Raw genomic sequence first — 23,561 nt, 5'->3', positions numbered from 1 at the left:
GGGGTCCGTGGGCCATGGCCGCTGAGTCTGCGCGTCCGGAGCCTGTGCTCCGCAACGGGAGAGGCCACAGCAGTGAGAGGTCCACGTGCCGCAAAAAAAAAAAAAAAAAAAAAAAAAAAAAAAAAAAAAGGATGTTCCTTCCTGTTGAAGTCAAAAGAACTGTACTGTTTAGAGAAAGTCACAGATATGGTGTCTTTTTATATACTTCGCCTTATGCGAAGAGAAACTCAGAATAAAATCAATTCAGAGGAACTCAGAATAAAAGGAGTTTTTAAGAGCCAGAAAAGAATAAAAACATGGTTCCACTACGCTGGAAAACCATCTGGAGGTTCCTCAAAAGGCTAAACACAGAGTTACCATTTGCCCTAGCAATTCCACTCCCAGGTACATACCCAAGAAAAATGAAAACTTACATCAACACAAAAAGTCTGTAAGAATATCCACAGCAGCACTATTAGTAACAGCCAGAAGGTAGGAGAAAGCCAGACGTCCATCAACTGATGAATGGATGAACAAAATGTGGCATATATCCACATAACGAAATATGAGTTGGCAGTAAAAAGAAATAAAATACTGATACAAGCTGCAACCTAGATGAACCTTGAAAACGCGCTGTGTGAAAGAAGCCAGTCACAAAAAAGCACACGTGGTACGATTCTGTTTATGTGACATATCCAGAAGAGGCCATCAATAGAGACAGAGAGTAGCTCAGTGGTTGCTCAGGGCTTGGGGACGAGGAAGTTGGGGATGTCGCCTGAGGAGTCCCAGGTTTCTTTCTCAGGTGATGAAAATATTCTAAAATTGATTGTAATAAAGGCTGTACAACTCTGAATATACTAAAACTCACTGAATTATATACTTTAGCTGGGTGAATTGTGTGGTATGCAAATTACATCTCAAACTACTTTCTTAAAAAGGCTCTGTGGGCTTCCCTGGTGACGCAGTGGTTGAGAGTCCGTCTGCCGATGCAGGGGACGCGGGTTCGTGCCCCGGTCTGGGAAGATCCCACATGCTGTGGAGTGGCTGGGCCCGTGAGCCATGGCCGCTGAGCCTGCGCGCCCGGAGCCTGTGCTCCACAACGGGAGAGGCCACAGCAGTGAGAGGCCCGAGTACCGCAAAAAAAAAAAAAAAAAAAAAAAAAAGGCTCTGTGACATAACAGAAAATGCATATATTGGTCTCTGTGCCCAGTTCCTGGCACAGGGCTCCCAAAACCCTAAGTGATGAGAGGGTTAGCAGCATCTTTTGTTCTAATGGGGTGATTCTGGGTGGGCTCCTGGGCGGGGGCTGGTCACCCGAAGGACCCAGCCGTGATCTTCAGCTCCACGCCCCCCATTCTCCAGAGAGAGGAGAGAGGCTGGAAATGAAGGTCATAATTGATCACCCCGTAAGGAAGCCTCCTTAAAATCCCAACAGTAGGGGGTTCAGGGAGCTTCCAGGTTGGTGAACACATCCACACACGGGGAGGGTAGTGCACCCCAACTCCATGGGGTCAGAAGCTCCTACTACACTCAGGACCCCTCCAGGCCTCACCCTCTGTATCTCTTCAACTGGCCGTTCATCTGTATCCTTCATCATAAACCCTGAATAACCTGGTAAACCTAAGTGTTTCCCTGAATTCTCCGGGCCGCTCTAGGAAATTAATCGGACCCAAGGAGGGGTCACGAGAACCTCTGATTTGTAACCGATCGGACAGCAGTTGTGGGTAACCCGGGGACCTACTGCTTGCGAGTGGCACCCGAAGTGGGTGAGAGTCGTCTAGAGAGACCGAGCACTGAGCTTGTGGGATCCAGTGCCATCTCTAGGTAGACGGTGTCAGAACTGAGGTGAATCGTAGGACACCAGCTGGCGTCGTGGAGAATCACTTGGTGGTAGGGGGAAACCGCCACACGTTTGGTGACCAGAAGTGCTGTGAGTGTGGCTGCGGTGTGATAGTCAAGGTGACACAGAAGAGAGAAACACAGAAGGACAGGGAGACCTGTAGGTTTTTGCAAAATACAGACTCCCTTTTCAATACTTTCTCCCCTGTACTTATGGACCATGACAAAGCTCGAAGTCCTAATTTTTGTTCAGGATAAGAAAAGCAGACAGCTGGATTCCTGGGCAGCTACGACTTCCCTTTTCCCCTTTCTCCTTCTGCCCCTAGAGTGACACAGGCACTGCTTCAAGCCAGGAGCTGTGGAGCCACATCTTAAGACAAAGCATACACAGCACAGTCTAATGATAAACTCTTAACTGGTACACGTGGTGTTGTCAACCTTTGGTCCCAGCGCCAGAGCAGTTCTCCACACCAGGCTCCCGTCTTCCAGCTCCGTACCTTCCTTCCGTGGGTGACAGCTCCTTCAAGTCTTCCAGGCCAGGCTTCACGTTCAGTAGCTTCTTATAGAGAGCCAGCGGGAAGTGCAGGTCCACCACGGTGGAGTTGTAGATGGCGAGTCCACAGGTTATGCCAATCAAGTGAAACCAGTTGTGCTCTACAAAACACTTTCACCACATGCGCAAATGTGTTAAAAAGAAAAGCAGGGACTTCCCCGGTGGGCCAGTGGTTAAGAATCCGCCTTGCAATGCAGGGGACGTGGGTTTGGTCCGTGGTAGGGGAACTAAGATCCCACATGCCACAGGGCAACTAAGCCCGCGTGCCGCGACTACAGAGCCCACGTGCTCTGGAGCCCACACGCCGCAACTAAGACCCGACACAGCCAAAAGTAAATAAATAAACATTTGAAAAGAAAAAAGAAAAGAAAAGCAGTGTTTGCAGCCCTCAAAACAATCTGCCATTTACCTTAAAATATTTTCAGTACGAAAGAATGAAGATCTCGTTAATATTTAGTTACCTTCTGAAGCAGACAAGTACCCCTAACAAAATTCAGCTGTCGCCCAAAGATGCAATGCTGTAAGTTAAGCGTTTACAGCTCCGTGATACAGAGCACAGCTTACCCTCATTTAGAGCAATGCTGTCCAACAGAACTTTCTGCAAGGATGGAAACATTCTATTCTGTGCTGTCCCAGATGGCAGCCACTAACTACGTGTGTCTACTGAGGACTTGAACGGTGGTTAGTACAACTGAGGGAATGACTTTAGTATCACTTAATTTTAATTAAATAAAATTTAAACTTAAATAGCCACAGGAAGCTAATGGCTGCCTTTCAAGACAGTGCGGATCTAGGGAGAAAACTCTGGTAGAAAAAGAGCTAAACTAGAGTCTGCTTGAAATGAGAATGCCTTTTAAAACTTAGCTCTCCAACTGAATTTTCAAAAAGTGTGAGTATGTGTATATCTGTACGAGTATTCATACACGTACTATCACTGTTATTAAAATAAAATATATTTGACAACTACTTTTCATATGTCATAAAACCAATTTCTTTATCATCCCCTACTCTTTCTACCCTCCGAGGATTACAAAACTTGGAGCTTACCTACTAGAAACGGAAATGCGGCTAATGGGTGACAAAACACACTATGACGTCTTAGCAACGGGTGAAACATGAAGACGGGAAACATGATGATAATCATGTTAAATGATTACCTCTGTTATGCTCCCCTCTGTAAACACCAGAAGGCTAGGGATCTGACAGTTTAATTCAATTCATCTGTTGAAAGGTGGCGTCACTAACTTACCGTATCTGAAAACCACAAGAGATTTGAATCCTGATAGTAGGTAAACATTCCATAGATGGGATTCAACAATTCTTTTAATAGTAAAAGAAAGAACTCCTTTGTGACACCACCAGCATCCACTGCTTCTTCACCATCAAAAATGACCTTGAAATAATGAAAGTAGAATTAGCATTTCAGGGAAATCACTAGCATTTTATGTTTGTTTTTTTGTGGTTGTTTTTTTTTTTTTTTTAGCAAATTATTTCCAAAGTCAGGACAAAGAAAGGAAGATGTAACAGAGGATACACTGACGCAATGAAAACTGCAAAGTGTATCTGCTGATTATTAACAAGTCACTTAGAAACACACAAAACTTTCCCAGGCACTTCGTGGGATGCAGAGAAAGTCAGTTTACCATATGTCCACAGGGAGTTTACCATATGTCCACAGGGAGTTTACCATATGTCCACAGGAAGTTTACCGTATGTCCACAGGAAGTTTACCACTGGGGCAGGGAGGCAAACGTAAAAGAACCAATTCGAGAATACATTTTATTTTCAAAGAGTCAGATACACTGAGAGGTAAATGTTCTGGCACGTAGAGAAGAGCAGTGACTAACGTGAATAAAGGAAGAAATCTCTCTCAGCGGGGTTCTTGAACTAACTGATGCATATGAAAGGGAGGAGAGCATTCCGAGCAGACAGAGACCTGGGCTCTGTGAGGAGCTATAGAGAGACCCATCGCAACAGCAGCTACAGCAAACCAGAGGACGAGATTTACTGAGGGTCTTCTACATGCCAGCCAGCACTTAAACTCTATTAACCTAATCCTCAGAACAGTCTTACGCACTGGAATTACTATTACCATCCCCATTTTACTGCTAAGGGCTCAGGTACAGAACTAAAAGCAGCATTTAAGAAAGCTTATCCTGGGAACTTCCCTGGTGGTCCAGTGGTTAAGACTCCGCGCTTCCAACGCTGGGGCCACGGGTTTGATCAGGGGACAGGGAACTAAGATCCCGCGTGCTGCATGGTACAGCCAAAAAGAAAAAAAAACAGCAAGCTTATCCCCGTGCCTGTGGTCAAGGTTGCCTAGAGCAGGAGAGTAAAGGTCTCCGAGTATATGGATGCCAGCAGAAGACTTCAACGTGCTACCAAGCAAGAACTGTCCCACCTGAATTACTGATGGAAAACAAGGGGCAAAGAAAGTACCCTCTCTTTGCAATATCAAAAACCTAACCCAGAGGTTCTAGGGAGAACTCCCAGGCAGACTGATGGGACTGATACTACTTACTGGAAATTTTTAAAAGGGTGACAGTATCATGGAGACCATCAGTTTCTTGCCTATTACATTTCAGAAGCTAGAGTTTACAACAGGATTGGAAATAGAGTTAGGAAAGTCTTCTGAAGGGAAAGGGAAATCACTTAAAACTTCAAGAATTCACTAAATATTTACCGACCAGCTACTGCGTACCAAGCATTGTGCTAAGCCCCGGGAATACACTAAGCGGTGACACAAACGTGCCTAATCTATGAGGAAAGACAATTTCTTAATTTAATCATTTCCAAGTACTGAGAGGGCCTATCCTAACAGGCCACCAGCTGCCCAGACAATTTCACTACCTTTCCGTTCTTTTTTTTTTTTACCTTCTTTCTCTCTTAAATCTTTGACATCCAAAGCTTCCTAGATGCTGGCTTGGTGGTGTTACCTAGTTGAAGCTTTAGCAGTGCTGCTGTTCGCTTGGTTTTGGTAGAGCTGGAGCCGGTAAACTGAAGAGAGCAGACAAAAAAGGCCCTACATTCCCCTCACGTAATCCACTGGCATTTTTATCTGATGTCACGTTGAGATGTTCTCTTTGGTGACTGGACAGAAGGAAGTGAGTAAATTCTTGTAAAATGAATGAAAGAAAGAATGAACGGCTGTACTCCACGATTTTAATAAAATCTCTGCTGCTTCATCAACACTGTGTAAAGAAAACCCAGGAAGGGATTCAAAGGTATATACGGAAGGACTCACTCTGAGAGGCTTTTTCAGATCAATATCAGAATGAATGCTCAGCTCTCTCAGGGCATCTCCAACAAGGCTGCTCCTGCGAACATGAAGGACCAGGAAGGGGCTTCTGGCCAGCAGAGGCTCCAAGGTGAGAAGCATGAAGACGTTCTGCAGGTTGGCCCCGTTGACCGCCACCTGGAACAGCACATCCAAGAGCACAGTTACCACTCAGAGCGCACCTGTGAGTGGGGACAGCAGCCAGCCCTGCCTTTGGACCGGGGGTAGGTCGGGGCCAGGCTGACTGCAGCTCCATTTTGGTCTTTATTTTCCTCCTAACTTTTCCAGTAGATTTTCTCAGTTACTCATGTTTACAAAACACACAAATCTTTCTAATCTGAGCCCAAAGAGATTAACTAAAACACTTTATGTAAACCATATGACCCATAACTCATTCCAGGAAAATAATTTAGACTAAGCTGATGAAGACTGAAATACTATCTTCGTAGAAGAAAGTGATGACGGACAGTGGGTAGAAACTATGACTTTCAAAGTGGCAGGAAAAGAAGCCTAACAACCCCTTGCTAAAAATGGTGTTTATTCTTTGAAAAATGTCCATTTTCTCTGGAAAACCTTTAAATTGTCAATATCATGGATATATCACTGTGAAAACATATATATAGAGAGAGAGAGATATACAGATAAGAGCTAGAGAGAGACAGACAGATGGGGAAAGGGGGAGGGAGATGAATGAAGTTATATATCCACCAACAATGGCAACTGGTAGATTTGGGTTGCTAATTCACAGACGTCTTTGTAGGCCTGTCAAAACCAAGTATATTTTACAATAAAAATGGGTGTCTAAAATAAATTAAACAAATCTTTGTAACTTGAGTTTTCGCTCAATAAAGAACTGCCAAGCTCCATTTAATTATCTATCAGGGGTCAGCAAACAACGGCCCAAGGACCGAATCCAGCCTGCTGCCGGCTTTTGTACAGCTCTTGAGCTAACAGGAGTTTTTACCTTTTTAAATAGTTTTTAAAAAATCAGAAGAAAAATATTTCACTGCATGTGAAAATTATATAAAATTCAAATTTCATGCTACGACAGAGCTGAATAACTGAGACAACTGTATGGCCCACAAAGACCCGTATTTCCTATGTGGCCCTTTATGAAGACACCTGCCACCCCCGTTTATGTAGATGTGCGTTCACGTATGTGTGTTATATTCAATATAAGATTGCTGAAACTTTTTCTAACAGTTCTAAAAGTTACCATGGAACTTCATCCAAACCAACTTTCTCCTATTAGGAAAAATTACAACTGAATGTATAAGATGAAAGAAACCCATAAGAAGAGAAAGTAAGGTTTAAAATACGTGACCTGCATCTGCAGTTCAGCATCGGTCTGTAACATTTTGGTCTTGGCTTGGGCATCAAAGATGAAAGGGTAGGAACAAAGTGTTACAGCATCCTAGAATAAAACATATTATTAACAATATTATAGTATCCCACAGAGAATACTGCTGGAAAAATACATAAATAAATTTGACAGAGTCATTTACCTGCATTATAGATGGTCTAGCCTTCTGTGTAAAGAAAAATAAAGTCTCTTAGTTGGATTACAAAACTTGAACTGTCTACCTCCCACAAATAACAAAACAGATAACCTATCTGACCATTTGGCCATGGAACTAACACCATCTGAACAGCTGACTGGAGTTCTGATGGATCAGACTAGTTGTTTTGATGAATACAGACTGAGAAGAACACTAAAAACAATTTAAAAAAAATTTTAAAGGACCTTTACAAACCGTTTCACTAACCCCATAATTCACAGTATTAATAGAACTCTCATTTATAAGAAATCTAATTCCCAAACAGGAGCTTTGCAAATATGACTTCAGAGGTTAATTTTGTTGGGTAAAGTGGATAATGCAAATTTCATTTGTCAAAATGTTAAGTCTCCCTTTTACACACACACACACACACACAGAGTTCCTCTTGGGAGAAACCAAATATTTAGAAAGCTGTCCCTGGAGGGCTTCCCTGGTGGCGCAGTGGTTAAGAATCCACCTGCCAATGCAGAGGACACGGGTTCGAGCCCTGGTCCGGGAAGATCCCACATGCCGCGGAGCAACTAAGCCCGTGCGCCACAACTACCGAGCCTGCACTCTGGAGCCCGTGAGCCACAACTGAGCCCGCGTGCTACAACCAACCACTGAAGCCCGCGTGCCTGGAGCCCATGCTCCGCAACAAGAGAAGCCACCGCAATGAGAAGTCCGTGCACCACAACAAAGAGTAGCCCCCGCTCGCCGCAACTAGAGAAAGCCCAGGCAGCAATGAAGACCCAACGCAGCCAAAAATAAATTAATTTAAAAAAAAGATATTTAGAAAACTGTCCCTGACTAGGCACTTAGACCAATGCCTGGCCTACAGAAGACACTCCATCAATATGTGAATAAATCTGAATAAACTTCTGAGGAGGGGAATAACAATACAGACATACTGTATTACTGTGTCTGTATTGTTTTACTGTGCCTCACTTTATTGTGTTTCACAGATACTGCTTTCTTAAACATTTTTTTACATTATTTATTTTTTATTGGAGTGTAATTGCTTTACAATGTTGTGTTAGTTTCTGCTGTACAGTGAAGTGAATCAGCTATACGTATACCTATATCCCCCCCTCCCTCTTGGACCTCCCTCCCACCCCATCCCACCCCCTAGGTCATCAGAGCACCGACCTGAGCTCCCTGTGCTATACAGCAGGTTCCCACTAGCTATCTGTTTTACACATGGTAGTTAGTACATTTATGTCAAACCTAATCTCCCAATTCATCCCACCCTCCCCCCACTTCCCCACAAATTGAATTTTGTGGCAACCCTGAGTCTCTCAAGACTATGGGCGCCATTTTTCCAACAGCATTTGCTCACTTCATGTCTCTGTGTCACATTTTGGTAATTCTAACAATATTTCAAAGTTTCTCATTCTTATTTGTTATGGTGACCTGTGATCAGTGATCTTTGATGTTACCATTGCAAAAAGATTGCAACTGGCTGAAGGCTAAAATGACAGCTAACATTTTTTAGCAATAAAGTATTTTTTAATTAAGGTTTGTACATTCATTGTTTTTTTAAACATAATACTATTGCACACTTAATAGACTACAGTACAATATAAACATAACTTTTATATGCACTGGGAAACCAAAAAATTTGTGTGACTTGCTTTATTGTGATATTCGCTTTATTGCAGTGGTCTGGAACCAAACCCACAATTTCTCCAAGGTATGCCTATAAATAAATACAACCACAAACCTATCTAAGAGGTATGTTAGTTTCACTTATCAGGAGAAAAAAGGAACTCTCTCCTGAAAGGTTTTGTTAAGTTAATGAATAATGTTTGCTACATAACCTAACAGAAAGAAACAAAAAAAATCAACGGTATAGATCATGTTGACCTGTAGCAGTATTTCTCAAACAGAAAACCATGGATTTATTCCCAGAGATCTGAAAGTGCACTATGAATTTTTTAAATTTTGTGTTTTTTTTAATGATATCCTAAACAAAATAAAAACACATTCTGAATGACCTCTTTATAATGATGTGTTACCATATAATCTGCATTTATTTTAACGATTGCACTGGTGCCATGTTATACTGAATTGTCCAAGGTTAATAAGAAAGAAGAAAAGCAGTCTTCCTTTGTAAGTGATGCATTTGTGCCCAGGAAAAGGCCACTGCAGTCCTGGCTCCCTGCATGAATGAAGGTTTAATAGCCGCTGAAAGGACAAAAGAGAGCTGAGTCATCCCTGGGTGTATAGAACAAGCTGCAGAACTCAAGTCCCCAGGCCTGGCAGCCCGCAGTCCTGATCACAATGCAAGTGGGGTCTGGCTTCAGTAACGCATTTGCTCATCACGTTAAATCCATGAGGCTAATTTGTGTTTTACTGATTTGAGAGTTTTGTTAATATCTAATCTGTAAATGCGCTTTGGTTGTATAACATTTAAATGCTACGTGAATAAGAAGTGTATATCTACCTCCTTTCGTATTTGTGTATATTTCAATGAAATCATTGAAAAGCAGTTTTAATTAAAATTCCCCTTGTTTATTCTTTAGAAACACGTTCCCTCAGGGATCTTGGAACATTTCCCTAGCCTGAGAAACACTAATCAGAGAAAGGATTCCAGTCCAGGGAGACAAGGTATGGAAGCCTGCACACAGAACCCAGAGGGACTTGATTCATTCTCATGCCTACTTCTCTGATTACTTTGAATTTTGGGATTGAAATCACTAAAATAAACACACACACACCACAAAACAGCACTAGGTACCTACAACGGGTACCAGTATCTCTTGGGATAAGTGTGTTGGGAAAGTGTGTTTAAAACTGGTGCCAATATTCAGAATTTTCTAACCTCCCTCTCAGAAGAGATTTTATTCTAAGCATCATTTGCCTATTCTCAAGGCAAAAGAAAGATCTTTACCATGTGTGTTGTTCTCTAAAGCAAGATAAAGTTTTGAACACTTCAAATTAAAAGTGACTATGGGAGAAGTGAAAACAGTTACTATAAAAACAGTTGTTGGCTTTACAGCATTGGCAGTATACAGTCGGCCCTCCTTATCCACGGTTCCACATCTGGAGATTCAACCAACCTCAGGTGGAAAATATGCAGGGAAAAAAAAGACAATTCCAGAAGGTTCCAGAAATCAAAACTTGAATTTGCCACACACCGGCAACTATTTACATAGCATTTACACTGTATTATGTAGTATAAGTAATCGAGAGATGATTTAAAGTCTATGGCAGGATGTGCTTAGGTTATATGCAAATAATACAACATTTTATATGAGGGACTTGAGCATGGTATGGGGATGAGGGATCCTGGAACCAATCCGCTACTGATACTGAGGGACAACTATATCTAGAATTTTTACTTTTTTATAAATTTATTTATTATTTATTTGTTATTTTTGGCTGCGTTGGGTCTTCGTTGCTGCGCACGGGCTCTCCCTGGTTGCGGTGAGCAGGGGCTACACTTCGTTGCAGTGTGCAGGCTTCTCATTGCAGTGGCTTCTCTTGTTGTGGAGCACGGGCTCTAGGCACGCAGGCTTCAGTAGTTGCGGCTCGTGGGCTCAGTAGTTGTGGCTCATGGGCTCAGTAGTTGCGGCACACAGACCCTAGAGCATGCAGGTGTCAGTAGTTGTGGCATGTGGGCTCAGTAGTTGTGGCTCACGGGCTCTAGAGCATAGGCTCAGTAGTTGTGGTGCACAGGCTTAGTTGCTCCGCAGCATGTGGGATCTTCCCAGACCAGGGCTCGAACCCATGTCCCCTGCATTGGCAGGCGGACTCTCAACCACTGCGCCACCAGGGAAGCCCAAGTCTATGAATTTTTGTATTTGAAATATAATAATTTCACTGATTTTTATTTTGCAGATGTTGAATATTTTAGAAATGGTATTAGTGCTGGCATTTCCATAGTATGTGAACGAAATACTGAAACAGCAGTACTACGATTCTGCTTCCTGACTGCTCTCCCTAACCTAGAAGGATGCATATGAACTGGTAAGATATGTGATCCCCTCCTGAGAGGCTGTTTGTCCTGGGCCATCCATTCCCCAAAAGCGAGTCTCACAACCTATAACTGGCAAAGTACACACATGGATCACATTTCAAGTGTTCCTGCTTGAAATGGGGCTGCCCTGTAACCTTCGTTCATGTTTTTTAAGTATATGACAGAGAAGCAATGAATAAGTACATGGTACAGAACTAGAGAAGTGGGGAATTGGGAATATCTTTTTCTTTTCTTTTCTTTCTTTTAATTCCAAGTCAACAGTTCCTAAATGTGGCTGTGACTGGGGACAAGAGGCATCACACTAACACCAAGGAGGAAACCCAGGAGCCCTGCCTTCGGGTCTGCCTGACACCACGTGTTCCTGTACCCTCCGTGGGCAATTCTGGCTCCCAGCATCGCTGAATGCCGAGGCACACAGAGCTGCCTCATCTCACCACGCACAATACTGCTACCCGGAACCAGACACCGCCCCGGACGACACAGACAGCCGACGTCAGGTTGACTCCAGTCTTTATTTTTGAAGCATTTTCTTTTTTTTTTCTCTGTTTTTTTCTAAATTAATTTTTATTGGAGTATGGTTGCTTTACAATGAAGCATTTTCGTTGTATCACTCACTTTCTCACTTGTGAGGCCCTCTATGGGGCCCACAAAGTCACTCATTCTGTGTGCTATTTGTTTTGCAAGTGTAGATGATGGCTGTGAATAAACGGAAATAAATAAGCCACTACCACCTCTTCTTTAAAATAAGCTGAGGGAGACCTTCAAGATGGCGGAGGAGTAAGACGCGGAGATCACCTTCCTCCCCACAAATACATCAGAAATACATCTACACGTGGAACAACTCCTACAGAAAACCTACTGAACGCTGGCGGAAGACCTCAGACCTCCCAAAAGGCAAGAAACTCCCCACGTACCTGGCCGTGTGGCTGACAGGGTCTTGGTGCTCTGGACAGGTGTCAGGTCTGTGCCTCTGAGGTGGGAGCGCTGAGTTCAGGATACTCGTCCATAAGAAACCTCCCAGCTCCACGTAATACCAAACGGCGAAAATATCCCAGAGATCCCCATCTCAACACCAGCACCCAGCTTCACTCAACGACCAGCAAGCTACAGTGCTGGAAACCCTATGCCAAACAACTAGCAAGACAGGAACACAACCCCACCCATTAGCAGAGAGGCTGCCTAAAATCATAATAAGGCCACAGACACCCCAAAACACACCACCGGACACAGACCTACCCACCAGAAAGACAAGATCCAGCCCCATCCACCAGAACACAGGCACTAATCCCCTCCACCAGGAAGCCTACACAACCCACTGAACCAACCTTGGCCACTGGGGGCAGACACCAAAAACAATGGGAACTACGAACCTGCAGCCTGTGAAAAGGAGACCCCAAACACAGTAAGATAAGCAAAATGAGAAGACAGAGAAACACACAGCAGATGAAAGAGCAAGGTAAGAACCTACCAGACCAAACAAACGAAGAGGAAACAGGCAATCTACCTGAAAAGGAATTCAGAGTAATGATAGTAAAGATGATCCAAAGTCTTGGAAATAGAATGTAGAAAATATAAGAAACATTTAACAAGGACCTACAAGAACTAAGGAGCAAACAAACACTGATGAACAACACCATAAATGAAATTAAAAATTCTCTAGAAGGAATCAATAGCAGAATAACTGAGGCAGAAGAACGGATAAGTGACCTGGAAGATAAAATAGTGGAAGTAACTACCGCAGAGCAGAATAAAGAAAAAGAATGAAAAGAATTGAGGACAGTCTCAGAGACCACTGGTTCAACATTAAACGCACCAACATTTGAATTATAGGGGTTCCAGAAGAAGAAGAGAAAAACAAAGGGACTGAGAAAATATTTGAAGAGATTAGAGTTGAAAACTTCCCTAATATGGCAAAGGAAATAATCAAGTCTAGGAAGCACAGAGTCCCATACAGGACAAATCCAAGGAGAAACACACCAAGACACATTAATCAAACTGTCAAAAATTAAATACAAAGAAAACATTTTAAAAGCAGCAAGGGAAAAACAACAAATAACACACAAGGGAATCCCCATAAGATAAACAGCTGATCTTTAAGCAGAAACTCTGCAAGCCAGAAGGGAGTGGCAGGACATATTTAAAGTGATGAAAGGGAAAAACCTACAACGAAGATTACTCTACCCAGCAAGGATCTCATTCAGATTCAACAGAGAAATTAAAACCTTTACAGACACGCAAAAGCTAAGAGAATTCAGCACCACCAAACGAGCTTTACAACAAATGCTAAAGGAATTTCTCTAGGCAGGAAACACAACAGAAGGAAAAGACCTACAATAACAAACCAAAAACACTTAAGAAAATGGTTATACGTACATACATATCGATAATTACCTTAAATGTAAATGGATTAAATGCTCCAACCAAAAGACACAGACTGGCTGAATGGATACAAAAACAAGATCCACATACATGCTGTCTACAAGAGACCCACTTCAGACCTAGGGACACATACAGACTGAAACTGAGGGGATGGAAAAAGATATTCCATGGATATGAAAAATCAAAAGAAATCTGGAGTAGCAATTCTCATATCAGACAAAACAGACTTTAAAATAAAGACTATTAGAAGAGACAAAAAAGGACACTACATAATGATCAAGGGATCAGTCCAAGAAGATATAACAAGTGTAAATATTTATGAACCCAACACAGAGCACCTCAAAACATAAGGCAAATGCTAACAGCCATAAAAAGGGAAATTGACAATAATACAATCATAGTAGGGGACTTTAACACCCCACTTTCCAAAGACAGATCATCCAAAATGAAAAGAAAAAAGGAAACACAAGCTTTACATGATACATTAAACAAGATGGATTTAATTGATATTTATAGGACATTTCACCCAAACACAACAGAATACACCTTCCTCTCAAGTGTTCATGGAACATATTCCAGGATAGATCATATCTTGGGTCACAAATGAAGCCTCAGAAAATTTAAGAAAATTGAAATCATATGAAGCATCTTTTCTGACCACAACACTATGAGACTAGATATCAATTACAGGAAAAAATCTGTAAAAAAAAAAAAACAAACACATGGAGGCTAAACAATACACTACTTAATAACCAAGAGATCACTGAAGAAATCAAAAAGGAAATCAAAAAATATCTAGAAAAAAATAACAATGAAAACACAACAACCCAAAACCTATGGGATATAGCAAAAAGCAGTTCCAAGAGGGAAGTTCATAGCAATACAGTCCTACCTCAAGAAACATCTCAAATGAACAATCTAACCTTACATCTAAAGCAATTACAGAAAGAAGCACCAAAAAACCCCCCAAAGTTAGCAGAAGGAAAGAAATCATAAAGATCAGATCAGAAATAAATGAAAAAGAAATGAAGGAAACAATAGCAATGATCAATAAAACTAAAAGCTGGTTCTTTGAGAAGATAAACAAAATTGATAAACCATTAGCCAGGCTCAAGAAAAAAAGGGAGAAGACTCAAATCAATAGACTTAGAAATGAAAAAGGAGAAGTAACAACTGACACTGCAGAAATACAAAAGATCACGAGAGATTACTACAAGCAACTCTATGCCTATAAAATGGACAACCTGGAAGAAATGGACAAATGCTTAGAAAAGCACAACTTTCAGAGACTGAACCAGGAAGAAATAGAAAATATAAACAGGCCAATCACAAGCACTGAAATTGAGACTGTGATTAAAATTCTTCCAACAAACAAAAGCCCAGGACCAGGTGGCTTCACAGGCGAATTCTATCAAATTTTAGAAAAGAGCTTACACCTATCCTTTGCAAACTCTTCCAAAACATAGCAGAGGGAGGAACACTCCCAAACTCATTCTACGAGGCCACCATCACCCTGATACCAAAACTAGACAAATATGTCACAAAGAAAGAAAACTACAGGCCAATATCACTCATGAACATAGATGCAAAAATCCTCAACAAAATACTAGCAAACAGAATCCAACAGCACATTGAAAGGTTCATACACCCTGATCAATGGGGGTTTATTCCAGGAATGCAAGGCTGCTTCAGTATATGCAAATCAATCAATGTGATACACCATATTAACAAATTGAAGGAGAAAAACCATATCATCTCAATATATGCAGACAAAGCTTTTGACAAAATTCAACATCCATTTATGTTAAAAACCCTCTAGAAAGTAGGCACAGAGGGAACTTACCTCAACATAATAAAGGCCATATGTGACAAACCCACAGCCACATCGTTCTCAATGGTGAAAAACTGAAACCATTTCCTCTAAGATCAGGAAGAAGACAAGGTTGTCCACTCTCACCACTATTATTCAACATAGTTTTGGAAGTTTTAGCCACAGCAATCAGAGAAGAAAAAGAAAGAAAAGGAATCCAAATTGGAAAAGAAGAAGTAAAGCTGCCACCGTTTGCAGATGTCATGATACTATACATGGAGAAGACTAAAGATGCTACCAGAAAACTACTGAGGCTAATCAATGAATTTGGTGAAGTAGCATGATACAAAATTAAGGCACAGAAATCTCTTGCATTCCTATATAGTAATGAGGAAAAAATCTGAAAGCAAAATTAAGGAAACACTCCCATTTACCATTGCAACAAAAAGAATAAAATACCTAGGAATAAACCTACCTAAGGAGACAAAAGACCTGCATGCAGAATACTATAAGACACTAATGAAAGAAACTAAAGAGGACACAAACAGATGGGGAGATATACCATGTTCTCAGATTGGAAGAATCAACATTGTGAGAATGGCTATACTACCCAAAGCAATCTACAGATTCAATGCAATCCCTATCAAACTACCAATGGCATTTTTCACAGAACTAGAACAAAAAATTTCACAATTTGTATGGAAACACAAAAGACCCTGAATATCCAAAGCAATCTTGAGAAAGAAAAATGGAGCTGGAGCAACCAGGCTCCCTGACTTCAAACTATACTACAAAGCTACAGTAATCACAAGACAGTATGGTACTGGCACAAAAACAGAAATATAGATGAATGGAATAGGATATAAAGCCCACAGATGAACCCACACACATATGGTCATCTTAGTTTTGATAAAGGAGGCAAGAATATATAATGGAGAAAAGACAGCCTCTTCAATAAGTGGTGCTGGGAAAACTGGACAGCTACATGGAAAAGAAGGAAATTAGAACACTCCCTAACACCATACACAAAAATAAACTCAAAATGGATTAAAGACCTAAATGTAAGGCCAGACACTATAAAACTCTTAGAGGAAAACACAGGCAGAACACTCCATGACATAAATCACAGCAAGATCCTTTTTGACCCACCTTCTAGAGAAATGGAAATTAAAACCAAAATAAACAAATGGGACCTAATGAAATTTAAAAGCTTTTGCACAGCAAAGCAAACCATAAACAAGATGAAAAGACAACCCTCAGAACGGGAGAAAATATTTGCAAATGAAGCAACTGACAAAGGATTAATTTCCAAAATACAAATGCAGCTCATGCAGCTCAATGTCAAAAAAACAAACAACCCAATCCAAAAATGGGCACAAAACCTAAATAGACATTTCCTGAAAGAAGATATACAGACTGCCAACAAACACGTGAAAGGATGCTCAACATCACCAATCATTAGAGAAATGCAATTCAAAACTACAATAAGGTATCACCTCATACCGGTCAGAATGGCCATCATCAAAAAATCTACAAACAATAAATGCTGGAGAGGGTGTGGAGAAAAGGGAACTCTCTTTCACTGTTGGTGGGAACATAAATTGATACAGCCACTATGCAGAACAGTTTGGAGGTTCCTTAAAAAACTAAAAATAGAACTACCATAGGACCCAGCAATCCCACTACTGGGCATATACCCTGAGGAAACCATAATTCAAAAAGAGTCATGTACCACAATGATCACTGCGGCACCATTTACAACAGCCAGGACATGGAAGCAACCTAAGTGTCTATCGACAGATGAATGGATAAAGAAGATGTGGCACATATATACAGTGGAATATTACTCAGCCATAAAGAGAAACGAAATTGAGTTATTTGTAGTGAGGTGGATGGACCTAGAGTCTGTCATACAGAGTGAAGTAAGTCATAAAGGGAAAAACAAATACCACATGCTAACACATATATATGGAATCTAAAATAAAATGGTTCTGAAGAACCTAGTGGCAGGACAGGACTAAAGAGTCAGACATAGAGAATGGACTTGAGGATACGGGAAGGGGGCAGGGTAAGCTGGGACAAAGTAAGAGAGTGGCATGGACATATATACACTACCAAATGTAAAATAGATAGCTAGTGGGAAGCAGCCACATAGCACAGGGAGATCAGCTCGGTGCTTTGTGACCACCTAGAGGGGTGGGATAGGGAGGGTGGGAGGGAGACGCACGAGGGAGGAGGTATGGGGATATATGTATATGTACAGCTGATTCACTTTGTTAAACAGCAGAAACTAACACACCACTGTAAAGCAATTATACTCCAGTAAAGATGTTAAAAAATAATAATAAAATAAAATAAGCAAAAAGCAGCCACTTTAGAATGTTGCTTTTATACACCATCGCCCTTTGCCCATACATATTATGTCCCTTGTAATTCCTTTTGCACTACACTGAACACCCCACAGAGGCAGCCACCATGTCCTGTACGTGTCCGCGTCCCCAGTGGTAGCCGGCACATGACATACATTAGGTGCCCAAGACTGCTTCCTGAAAAACAGTTATTAGGGCTTATGATATGCCACGTACTAGGTACTCTGACAAGTAAGGCCTTTCCATGGGTTCTCCCATTTACTTCTCACAGTACTGTTATAATTCACATTTATAAATGAGGATGCTAGGCTTATAGAAATTAAGTAATTTGCCTAAGGTCACACAGGTAGTAGGCCAGAGTTGAGACTTGAACCCAGTTCTTTTTGACTAAAGCACATGCTCGGAACTGTATGCTATACTGCCTCGGCTACTGCCAAGGCAAAAAATTTAACACATAAAAACTCATATAGTGTGAGACAGACAGACACACAGACACACACAGGAACATTATTCATCCATAAAAAAGAAGGCAATCCTGCCATTTGCAACAACATGGGTGAAACTAAAGGGCGTTTTACACTAAGTGAAATAAGCCAGACAGAGAGAGACAAACACTGTATGGTATCATGTATATGTGGAATCTAAAAAAAACAAAGCCAGTCTCACAGAAATAATGGTGGTTTCCAGGGGCTAGGGCGGGAACAGGGGAGGACATGGGGAGATATATAGCTCAAAGGGTACAATCTTTTCAGTTATAAGTAAGCTCTAAGGAGCTAAAGCACAGCATGGTGACTACAGTTAATGACACAGTATTAAACACTGGGAACTTGATGAGAGCACATCTTAAGCATCTCAAAGCACCCAAAAAAGAAGTTAACTATGTGAGGTAATGGATGTGTTAATTAACTTGATCTTTGTAATCATTTCACACTGTATATCAAATCATCATATTGTACACTTTAAATATATACAACAATGTCGATTATCCCTCAGTAAAGCTGGGGGGAAAATGCACTCATTGTTCATTACTATGATTTAAAAGTGGTTAAGCTCAGAAATAAACCCATGCATATATGGCCAATTAATTTATGTAAAGGAGGCAACATCACACAATGGGAAAGGACAGTCTCTTCAATAAATGGTGTTGAGAAAACTGGACGGGCACATACAAAAGGATAAAACTGGAAATTAACTCAAAATGGATTAAAGACCTGAATGTAAGACCTAAAACCATAAAACTCATAGAAGAAAACGTAGGTAGTAAAAGCAACTTGACATCAGTCTTGGCAATGATTTTTTGGATCCAACTTCAAAATCAAAGGCAACAAAAGCAAAAATAAACAAATGGAACCACATAGAACTAAAAAGCTTCTGCAGAGCAAAGGAAACCATCAACAAAATGAAAAGGCAGCCTACAGAATGGGAGAGGTATTTGCAAACAATATATCTGATAAGGGGTTAACGTCCAAAATATGCAAAGAACTCATACAACTCAATATCAAAACAAAAACAAAAAAAAACACCAACCCAATTAAAAAATGGGCAGAGGACTTCAATAGACATTTTTCCAAAGAGGACATACAGATGGCCAACAGGCACATGAAAAGACGCTCAACATCACTCATCAGGGAAATGCAAGTCAAAACCACAGTGAGGTTTCACCTCACACCTGTCAGAATGTCTATTATCAAAAAGACAAAAAATAACAAAGGTGGGCAAGGATGTGGAGAAACGGGAACCCTTGCGCACTGTTGGTGGGAATTTAAACTGGTGCAGCCAGTATGGAAAACTGTATGGAGGTTCCTCAAAAAATTGAAAATAGAACTACCATATGATCCAGCAGTTCCACTTCTGGGTATTTATCCAAGGAATACAAAAACACTAATTCGAAAAGATTTATGTACCCCCATATCCATAGCAGCCTTATTTACATTAGCCAAGATATGGAAACAACCGAAGCGTCCACAGATGGATGAAGGGATAAAGAAGATGGGTATATACGCACACAGTGGAATAGTACGCCTGTAACCGAGCAGGACCCTACGGGGCCTTCCCAGGACGGACCCCTCCCCCATACCCTCTGCTGTAGCTCCTCCCTGAAGGACCTAGATAACAGTACCTGATGCACATTTCCTGAGCTGTCTTGCAGATACTAAAACCACCACCAAATGGAAGAAACTACCTACCTGATGACCAGGAGCACACAGCCGCCAGAGCTACTGGAGCCTGAGGATTGATAACGTGACACTGCCCTGTTACCTCACCATCAACCAACCAGAGACTTGTGCACAGGCAGATTACATACTCTGCGACTCCCCTCCCTCACCTGGCCTTTAAAAAGGCTTTCCTGAAACCCACCAGGGAGTTCAGGTGTTTTGAACACTAGCTTCCCCGGACTCCTTGCTTGGTACCCTGCAGTGAATGCTGCCCTTTCCTTCCCACAACCCGGTGTCAGAAATTGGCTTTACTGAGCGCAGGCAAAAGGACCCAAGTTTGCTTCGGTAACACTCAGACATTAAAAAAAACTGGAATCTTGCCATTTTCAACAACCTGGATGGACCTTGAAGGCACTATGCTAAGTGAAATAAGTCAGACAAAGAAAGACAAATGCTGTATTATTTCATTTACACTTGGAATCTAAACAAACAAAGCAAAGCAAAGCAAAACAACAACAAGCTCATAGATAAAGAGACAGTTTAGTGGCTGCCAGAGGGGAGAGGGGATAGCGGGTGAGTAAAATGCGTGAGGAGGGTCAAAGGTACAAACTTCCATTATAAAATAAATAAGTCACAGTGATACAACGCACAGCACAGCGTAGTGACTACAGACGGTAAAACTGCATTGCATATTTTAGTTGCTAAAGCTGCTAAGACGGTAAATCTTAAAAGTTCTCATCACAAGCAAAACAAAATTTGTTAACTGTGTGGTGACAGTGACTAGACGTACTGTGATGATCATTTCACAGTGTATGTAAGTATCGAGTCATTATGTTATACACCTGAAACTAATATAATGTTGCATGTCAATTATACCTCGAAAAAAAAGTAGTCAAAAAAACATGAATCAATATATGAAATAGCTTTAGCATTTTACGTTAAAATCCACGATATGAAGAAATATAAACTTTAATTTCTAATAGCATTGTATAACAGAAAAAATGCCACAGAAATCACAAAAGGTCGCACGGTAATTTCACCTAATTTTCTATCTTTCTATAATAACTAATTTTTGAAGAGGAGATGAGCAGCTGGTATTTAAGACTTATATTTGCTTATCAAATGTTAAGAGAAAGGAACTATAAAAGTTGCTCACTTCAGTATCTCCATTCAGAGACCACAGTCATGGTAACCTATATTTTAACACCAGCAACTTCTTTTTCAGGGTCAAAAAGAATTAGGGCTCATTAGAATTATTTTACTCAGCAGCAAGAAAGGGTAGATTAGAAGTCAGAAAAATTGGCTTTTAAGCTAATTGAATTGGTGGAAAAATTGTTTAGCTTCTCTGCGCCTCCAATTTCTCACCTAGAAACAAAGCAGTTGGCTAAATAATTCATAAGGCTTACTTCAGCTCTTAACATTTTATGATTCAAAGGGTATTCACAAACTGATAAAACAGAGAGGCTTATCTTTTTACAATTTCTAAATGAGCAGGTGAAAACACAGTTCACTGCTAGCCTCCGTGTGAAATTTCCACGTAAACCCCGTTTTGAAGACTCATCCACTTTTTTGAAAAGGATTTTTTTTTGGTTTTTTAAAGTAATCAGAAGTCTTACTAAAAACACAATATTGTGTCTGGCATCGATCATCTGTTATTTAACAAAGAAACAACTCTTCCTTAGTTAAATGAACCAATTTAAATGCCTTGCTTTTGGAAACCGCTACTGACCTCCAAAAGCCCTACAGCGTACAGGGAAATACGGCCTAAATGTCAGTGATGAATCTGCTAAACTGGCAAGGACTCACCTCAAATGTGTCTGCTATGCATGGCTTCACTAAATATCATAACCAAATAATCACTCTGTCTTCTGACATCACTCAAACTCATACATAATCCACAGACGGGGGATCCTAAAAAGCCTTGCATATATCCCAAGCCAGTCTACAATCAAACTGAGAAGTGGTGGCAGGCAGGAACCCGCAGTTCTAACGTATAGTGAGAACCAGGTCAGGGATACGTGACATTTTCACACACGTAATCCCAAGTCAGAGGTAGCCTGTGGGGTTCAGGCAGCTGACATACGACGACTAAAGTAGGCTAGCTGTTAGATGAAGACAATGAGTAAATGATCCTTTCCTCAGTGTCAAAGTCAAGCTGCAGTGGGGACTCTGGCACGTCTCAGCCTCATCCAAAGAGCCCCCACTGAACTCCAGCCAACTGAAACCATCTGGAAAGACAGGTCATGTTGCCAGAGCTTCCGAGTTTCAAGAAAAGCCAGAAATACATTTTATGTGCCTTGACTCTTTAAGATTGTGGTAAAAGACATATAAAGTTTACCATCTTTAACATCTTCAAGTGTACAGTTCATTAGTGTTAACTACATTCGCAGAATTGTGCCATCCATCTCCAGAACTTTTTCATCATGCAGAACAAAGTCCTAGAGATTCTCATACTAAGTGAAGTAAGCCAGATAGAGAAAGACAAAGATCATACGATATCACTTATATGTGGAATCTAAAACAATGATACAAATGAACTTATTTATAAAACAGAAATAGACTCCCAGACATAGAAAACAAACTCATGGTTACCAAAGGGGAAAGGGGGGGGGAGGGATAAGTTAGGAGTTGGGGATTAACAGATACACACCACTATATACAAAACAGATAAACAACAAGGACCTACTGTATAGCACAGGGAACTCAATATTCTGTCATACCCTATAAGGGAAAACAATCTGAAAAGGAACATATATAGATATAGATAGATATATGAATCACTGCGCTGTACACCTGAAGCTAACACAGTATCGTAAATCAACTATACGTCAATTAAAAAAATAAATAAGTAAAACAAAGTCGATACCCATGAAACAACAACTCTCCATTTTCTCCTTCCCCAGACCCTGGCAACCACCATTCTACTTTCTATGAGTTTGACTACTTTAGATACCTTGATTTTTTTTAATGTTGGCAACTAATTAAAATTTATACCGTTCTGGGCGACTACCCATTTGTGACTGCTTACGATTACTCAAAGCACTTCAGTGTTTCAAAAATACAAAAGCCAGCTGATCAAACACAGGTATAGGGCTTCCCTGGTGGCGCAGTGGTTGAGAGTCCGCCTGCTGATGCAGGGGACACAGGTTCGTGCCCCGGTCTGGGAAGATCCCACATGCCGCGGAGCGGCTAGACCCGTGAGCCATGGCCACTGAGCCTGCGTGTCCAGAGCCTGTGCTCCGCAACGGGAGAGGCCACAACAGTGAGAGGCCCGCATACTGCAAAAAAAAAAAACAAACAAACCAACAAAAAAACACAGGTATAGCACTAACATCCAAGTCCAGGAAATTTTAGAGTTCAGACGTGCTTTTCTTACCCTTACGTGTACTCTGAGAAAAGACGAAAGCTTTGAGATATGCTTTACATGAATTCTTACCATGCCTGCTTGATGTAAGAACCACATGAGGTAGTCTTCCTGAATGTCCACAAGACTGGAAACCTCAGGAATATAAAATGTATCATATTCCACATGCTTCACTTTAAGATTTACCTGATGAAGAACAAAACAAGGGCAACTAAGACCCAGGCGACTGGTAAGCGGCTGCCCACAGAACATCTCGGTAGATCATTTGATCCTACTATCTCTGCATCCCTCTCCCCTCTGGTTCTTCTCTATGCT

The 23,561-nt window shown here is 41.1% G+C and overlaps 1 protein-coding gene across 5 annotated transcripts in view; it reads right to left on the bottom strand.

Moving 5' to 3' along the window:
• HERC3 (HECT and RLD domain containing E3 ubiquitin protein ligase 3) overlaps positions 1-23,561 on the bottom strand; it is a 192,953-nt gene that overhangs the window by 46,988 nt on the left and 122,404 nt on the right. For 4 of the 5 annotated variants that reach the window (XM_069540670.1, XM_069540671.1, XM_060011976.2 and 1 more), the window contains 6 exons: positions 23,319-23,432; positions 7,154-7,177; positions 6,973-7,062; positions 5,616-5,786; positions 3,621-3,764; positions 2,316-2,482 (listed from right to left, as the gene is read on the bottom strand). In XM_069540670.1, coding sequence (XP_069396771.1) covers positions 2,316-2,482; positions 3,621-3,764; positions 5,616-5,786; positions 6,973-7,062; positions 7,154-7,177; positions 23,319-23,432 — 710 coding nt within the window. The remainder of the gene's footprint in view (positions 1-2,315; positions 2,483-3,620; positions 3,765-5,615; positions 5,787-6,972; positions 7,063-7,153; positions 7,178-23,318; positions 23,433-23,561) is intronic. The other variant, XM_069540672.1, reaches the window with a different exon arrangement.

The sequence above is a fragment of the Delphinus delphis genome, chromosome 5, assembly GCF_949987515.2.
Source record: "Delphinus delphis chromosome 5, mDelDel1.2, whole genome shotgun sequence".
Taxonomy (NCBI): domain Eukaryota; kingdom Metazoa; phylum Chordata; class Mammalia; order Artiodactyla; family Delphinidae; genus Delphinus; species Delphinus delphis.
Note: the sequence above shows the minus strand (reverse complement) of the source record. Positions and strands in the feature narration are given on the sequence as shown.